The sequence below is a fragment of the Helobdella robusta genome (assembly GCF_000326865.2).
Source record: "Helobdella robusta unplaced genomic scaffold HELROscaffold_10, whole genome shotgun sequence".
Classification (NCBI taxonomy): Eukaryota; Metazoa; Annelida; class Clitellata; order Rhynchobdellida; family Glossiphoniidae; genus Helobdella; species Helobdella robusta.
This window is the reverse complement of record NW_008703571.1, coordinates 858,232-864,997: the sequence shown is the minus strand read 5'-3', so window position 1 is coordinate 864,997 and position 6,766 is coordinate 858,232. Positions and strand designations below refer to the sequence as shown.

At 28.2% G+C, this 6,766-nt stretch overlaps 2 protein-coding genes across 2 annotated transcripts; both read right to left on the bottom strand.

The window, feature by feature from the left end:
• Positions 1–316: 316 nt before the first annotated feature.
• On the bottom strand, positions 317–2,332 carry HELRODRAFT_166559 (hypothetical protein; the record flags this gene model as incomplete). The annotated part of the gene is made up of 3 exons (XM_009011796.1): positions 317–450; positions 1,984–2,101; positions 2,270–2,332. The coding sequence occupies 3 exons, from the start codon at positions 2,330–2,332 to the stop codon at positions 317–319; spliced, it is 315 nt and encodes a 104-aa protein (XP_009010044.1).
• Positions 2,333–2,459: 127 nt separating this feature from the next.
• HELRODRAFT_166558 (hypothetical protein) lies at positions 2,460–5,006 on the bottom strand (the record flags this gene model as incomplete). The annotated part of the gene is made up of 5 exons (XM_009011795.1): positions 2,460–2,603; positions 3,829–3,911; positions 4,150–4,165; positions 4,425–4,495; positions 4,793–5,006. 5 exons carry the CDS (start codon positions 5,004–5,006, stop codon positions 2,460–2,462), a joined length of 528 nt encoding a protein of 175 aa, XP_009010043.1.
• Between the last annotated feature and the right edge of the window lie 1,760 nt (positions 5,007–6,766).

Below are 6,766 nucleotides of genomic sequence, written 5' to 3'. Positions count from 1 at the left end.
GATTACGACAATTAATTATTGCAAGCGTGGTCTTGTTTGGTACAAACTCGTTCAGGTCAATATGTTTGCGAGTTTTTACAAGTTTGGCTTCCCATCGTTTATTTTCCTACTTGAAATGTTCTCTCCAAAATGTTGGAACAAAAAAAAACAACACAATATAAGTAGACCACTTGACATTTTACTTGAAAGAAAAATTTTAAATTAAAATAAATGTTTTCAAAAAACTTAGTCCAAAATGGTCTCGAAGTAGTCAAGTAGAATAGCGTTATCACAAAGAAAAGTAATGAATGTGATTGAAAAAAAAACAATAAATAAGTTATAAAAATGGCAGATGCTTTCTCTCCTTTGCCAGAATCTTTTTCTCTTTCCTCTTCACGTACTTCTGCATCTTGCCACTGCCTTCTTCTAACTTCTTCATCTTCTCTTTTTCCTCCAACTTCCTCTTGGCAGCTGTTGATTTGGAGGTTCAAGGGTCAAATTTATGCGTGTAAATGTGCACATATGTATGTGTGCGTGTGTTATATTTGCGTTAGCAACTAACAAGATGATAGCTCATGTAAAAAAAGGTTGCCTCTGACAGTATGTTTTAAACTAGACCGGGGTCAACATGCATGTTACATTTGTATGAGAATGTAGAGGCGTGCATGCGTGAGTGCCTGTGTCAACATATATAGATGTTTGTATGAGAATGTACGCGCGTGTGTACGTATACGTGCATGAGTGTGCACGCTGACGCAACAACTCAACAGGAATTGAAGTGAAGGAATGAGTTTGTATTAAATTGGAAGTACGGAATGAAGGATAGAACAGAGACTCACTTTGTCGGCCAGTATAGTCACATCAATTTGTACGAGAGAGAGAGAGAGAGAGAAAATGTTTAGTAGACATTTTTCTTCTCAGCGCAAAAGAAAATCTATGAAAGGCATAAATAATTTGTCGACACTAACACTAAACCAAACAAAGATAAAATTTTGGATCTCTTGGGTGTGAAACGTCAGTCAGTCAAACAAAACAAACACGTGCACGAACGAAATTTCGACAAACAACAAACATTGAGACAGAAACTCAACACACAAAAAATCAAAACAGTGTAATATAAGAAGAAGACCAGACTCCATTTAACTTTTTCTGCTGTAAAAAACAGGCTAGCGAGATAAACTCGTCAAGAAGGAAGTAACTAAGAGGTAATGTCGTGTGAGATGCCCATTCTATTTAGTGACCGGATAACAAAGAAGAGAATGTAATAAACATCACGTCGGCCAGTCTGACATAATAGAGATGTGCGCAGTTTAATTTTATTTACGTCTGCCGATCACGAATTGCTTGGCGTCGTATTTTACGAGTACACTTTTGTCTATAAACATTTGCATACCTTAGCGTGTGTGTTCAAATGTACACTTTCAATGTTTTTTAAACATGTATGCGTGTGTATCTGCTTTTAAGCAGCTCTGCTTGGATATACACAAACATATATACTGTCGATACAAAATAGATGCCATACAAGGTTAAAATTTGTAAATTGCTGACATGTGTTTCTGTGCGTGCGTGCGTGTGTGAGAGAAAGAAAGAGAGAGAGTATGTGTGTGTGTGTGTTTGTGTGTGTGTTTGTTTGTGTGTGTGTGTGTACAGTTTAATCGAGGTTTAAATGTTAGAGGTTTAAATGTTTAAATGTTTAAAAAATACTCTTTTTTGACATAAACTCTAAATACCCACTATATAAAGCAATCAAGAGTTGTGAAGTTTTAAAAATTAATTAAAATTCAAATAATAATAATAATAATAATTGAGCCAAGATGAAAAAAAAATCGCTAACTAAACTGAACTATTATTATAAAATTAATTTTACAAATATTTCAGCCAGTAGTAGTAAGTAAAAAATGTTTTTTTTCCGTTATCATTTTTAAACTATGGCCTTGCATGCTACTGTAGCAGTTAGTGCGTCTTTCAGATTTTTTAAATTTTTTAAAGAATAAAAAAAATTACATTTTTTGAGGTAGAACGGCTTTTTTCCTTGCAAAACTTTCTCCCTCTCCTCCTTCTTCAATTCCGACATCTTTTTCCTCTTCTCCAATAATTCCTTCTCGCAGTTGTCTTGCTGTTTCTGAATAAAGAATTAAATAATTAGATAGATAAAAATTAATTAAAAAAAATTAAATTAAAAAAAATGAAAAAGATATATAAAAGTATTACATTGGACTATGATGACCAAATAGTAGTAATAATAATAATAATAATAATAAAAATAATAATAATAATGATAATGACTTACCATTCTAGTGAGTAGTGATTCAATTTTTTGTTTCTTCTCTAAATCTTTCTCCTTCTTCAACATTTTTACTAATTTCTACAGGTGAGGATAAATTTTTTTTTTTTCAAAAAAATATAATGCAAATCAATGAAGAAATATAAGCTACTCATTTATAATTTATTTATTATCCAATTAATTGTTTAATTAATGATTAATTAAAATTTAGTATGAGGGTAAAAAAATATCTTGCCTGCTTCTCATTGACTTTTATATTGCCGATGAAAGAGTATGCCTGTCTGAAATAGTGCTTATTCAGAGTGCCACACATGTCATCGAACCTCGGATCTCTAGGCACCTAAATATAAAATTAAGATTTTTATTATTATTAATATAAAATAAGATTATTATTATTATTATTATAAATAGGTGTTTGATTAATTATAATAATAGTATTATATATTAAATATAATAATAAATTCATAAATATGACATCACAAAGATGTACTGTGAATCAGTTTAAACAAATAAAAAGACTTTGAAAGCACGTCTTAAATAAATTTTTTTCTAAATTCATCCAAAATTATCCCACCATTAAATCATTAAAAAAAATATATCGAAAACTAAATAAAACGCTAAATAAATTAAACTTATCAATTGCTAAAAAGTCGTGTGACTAAGAAAAACCCACAAATTTCTTGCTATCCAAACTCCCATGCACTTTTTTTACTTTAATTTTTGACGACATTTCAGCTGGCCTATGTGTAAATAATTTACATTAAACATGTTATTATATTTAAAATGTTATTTGAATAATTATTTATACAATAATTATATTGAAAACATGAAAAAAAAGATTTTAATAAAGTAAACAAAAGAAACAATTGACAATTTATTAGATTTATATAGGATTAATTCACATAGTGGTGGAGAAAATCTGAATTAATCGTAGTTAAGAAACTAATTAATTAATTAATTAGTTAATTAATTAGCAAACTAATCAGTTGAACCAAAAAATAAATTGAATGAAGAAAAATAAATTGAATAAAAAATGTCCAAACCTATTTTTACTTCTCTTTAATTTATCGCTATATACCTTCTTCAGCGATGGTGTTTTGTCGTCGTTACTGAAGGCAGTAGCATAAAATCTGTATGTAGCAAGTAGTAAAGAACAGATTGATGTAATGTAATGTGATGTAATGTAATGTGATGTAATGTAACATAATGTAATGCAATTTAATGTAATAAAGAAAAGTGTTATTTAATTTAATGTGATGAGATGTAATAAAGAAAAGTGTTATTTAGTTTCAAAATAATTATTTAAATATATTTTCTATAAATATTATTATATGACAAAATCATCTTACTCACACTTTCGTTCCTAATTTGGATTTCAACTTCAACAGATCACTGAAGTTTACAGACGACAGGTCTGATGAAAATAATTATTTTTCAGGACTTAACATTTGAAAAAAAAAACACAAAGAAAATTATTAAAAATTAGAATCATAGAATAAATTAATCAAAGAGAATATCCAGAGGTTAAAGGTCAAAAGTTTGAAAAAGGTCATTCATATTCTAACTACACTTGCTTCAGAGGTATCAGGATCATTGTACATAAACAGACATACAGAAATAGAAAAATTACCCATCTCAAGCACAATGCCTATGATATTTAGGGATTTTCTTTCATTATTTCATTATAAACCAGGCCCCTACGGGCCGAATCAAGATATTACCAGCTATTTAGAGAACTTTTATCTCTAAATTAATCTTATGCCCAGTTTTTATCTTATAATGTGTGTAGTATTAGACACAAATGTATTATATTATATGATATATATCTATATATATATATATATATACACAATAAGTAACTATTAAAAAGAGTAGCTAAAACTGACCTTTCTGTAATTTTAGCTGCAAAATGAAAAATTTAATAAATTTAAATGAGGGTTCCAACGAGTATAGAAACATTTTTAATTTGATTAAACTTTAATCTAAATTCTAATTTAATTGAACAGCAATCTTTAATCATCAAAGATTGCAAAAAGTTGAAAGTCTTAGTGAATTTTCACTTATTAACTGTAAAATAACCAAATCAACCATAGACAAAAAAATTGGCAAATAAAAATAAATTGAGAAACTGAAACAAATTATTTTTAATTATCCATCTTACGTCTTTCGTTGATTCATCTGGAGAACTGTCATTTTCTGAATCAGAAGAATCAGACACATCCGTGTCGATATCTATTTGTTTAATATTTAATTTTAATTTATTATATTTAATAATTAATTTATATTGTCAATCTATTTTATTTTATTAATAAAATTGTAAATTAAATATTATTTAATTACGACATTATTACAAATATATATATATATACATAACAACTTCATATTTTTATTTTAGCAACCATAATCATAACTTAATTTTTCTATCATGAATATAATATAAATTAAAATTGAATCATAATTCTAAAAATTCATTGTAGATTTTTCAATCTCCATTCTTCCTTCCTTCCTTCAGGTCAGGATTTAATTAACCATTTAATTTTAATTTAACACTCAAAAGTTTGAATTTTGTTTTCATTGGACTTTGGTTTGGGTCATCCTTCCCAATACCCATAGGAATACCTCTCCTGACTGAAGAATTATTTATTCCTATGCTCCCTAAAATTTCTACTTCCCTCTGTCTATAAGAACCACATCTAATTTCACGGATTATACCTAATTTTTTCACCCTTTCTACAAATGGCATGTTGTATGTCATATGTGACAAGTGACCAGAACACAAGAAAGCAAGTCCTCTATTTCTTGTCTTTTTAATTTAAATTCTACAATTTTTCCTAATTACATTCTAGACGATCTGAACACAAAAACTTACCTCTATTCATAATAACGTAGATCCACAACAATTTCTAAAATATTTGTTATTTCTTTTTAAATTTATTCAATTTGAATTTCAAACTCATCTAAGTAATCGATGAGCGAAATTCGGATCGAAACAAATGTGGAAAATCCAAAGAAACATTAACGTTAAAGTAAGACATGAGAAATTTTAGTTAGTTCTATGTATATGAAGACTACTATAGAGAATTCAATCAATCAATCAATTAGCTTATAAAGCGCTATTTCCGCGATGTTCAACAGCGCTCCTCAATGAATTTTGAAAACAGATGGGTCTTGAGATCCGCTCTGAACTTTCCAAGTGATGGAGAAGTAGTCAAAGAAGTAGGTAGAGAGTTCCAGAGAAAAGGACCAGAAAAAGCAAAAGCAGATTTGGCAAAAGAGTGTTTAACACGAGTTAAATTGAATTGAACAGTATCATTTTGTCTTGCTTTAAATACTAATTAAAAAACAATTCCAATTAAATTCCACTTTTATAATTATTGAACATATTTAAAACTATATGCTGGATTAGAAAAAAGCCTTAAATGATACATTAGTACTTCTATTTTAAATTATTTCCTAAGTACTTTTTAGATATAATAATTGAACCTAAACGCGCCATGATTACGATCGTCTTCTAGTTCTCACTTCTTTTTAACTCGTTTTAAATCTTGTCATCTCTTTGTTCATTGAAATTAACAAAAACAATTGTCATTTGAGTTCATTTCGCAGATAAGGCCAAACTAGTACAGATATCTTTATTTAGTGGTTAAACTGTTTAAAAACCTGTCGGCTTTACAATTCGCCAACGTTTTTCGGGGGGGGGGGGAAGGTTTAAACCTCAAAACCCCCCTGGCTACGCCTATCATTTTGTTTGAAGAATTTGTAGCATTTAAGTTGTGATTTTCAGATTTAAAATGTTAAAGATTTGTTATTTCTTTTAGAAAAGTGAGCATCACCAAAACGGATGGATCCTATCCATGGACGAAGCCCCCTACTAGACCGTGGATGAAGAACCGAAGCCCCACAAATCATTTCCTCCGTCACATTTATAACTTGAACGTAAATCAAACCTTTGCGTTTCTCATAAAATGATTTTCACGTTAAAAAAAATTTTTACATTCAGAGTATCATTTATTCAATTTCACAGGTATAATAAATGGAAATTTTGCACATATGCATAATTAGTTTAGAGTAATTTATTATATTATATATAAATAAATATATATATATATATATATTCAGTAATTATTATTATTATTATTCAATAATAATTATTATTATTTTATATAATTTAATAACCATTTAAAATAAACAAATGAATGTCATCGATACGTCATAATGGCCAGAAGCATTTTCAAAACATTAAATAACATTAATATCTATATTATATATAGCAATAGTTATGGAAATAAGTGTTTCTAGTTGTAATAATAGTAATAATAATAATTATTATTATTATTATTATAATTAAATAATAATAAAACTATAATATTCAAATTAATAGGTATAAGACTAAATAGATGCATGTTTACGAAAATGAGTAATTAATATCAATTATGTAAAACGTAATCTCAATCAAATAGTTCTTATGAAAACCTGATTTGAAAAAAACACACACACACACAC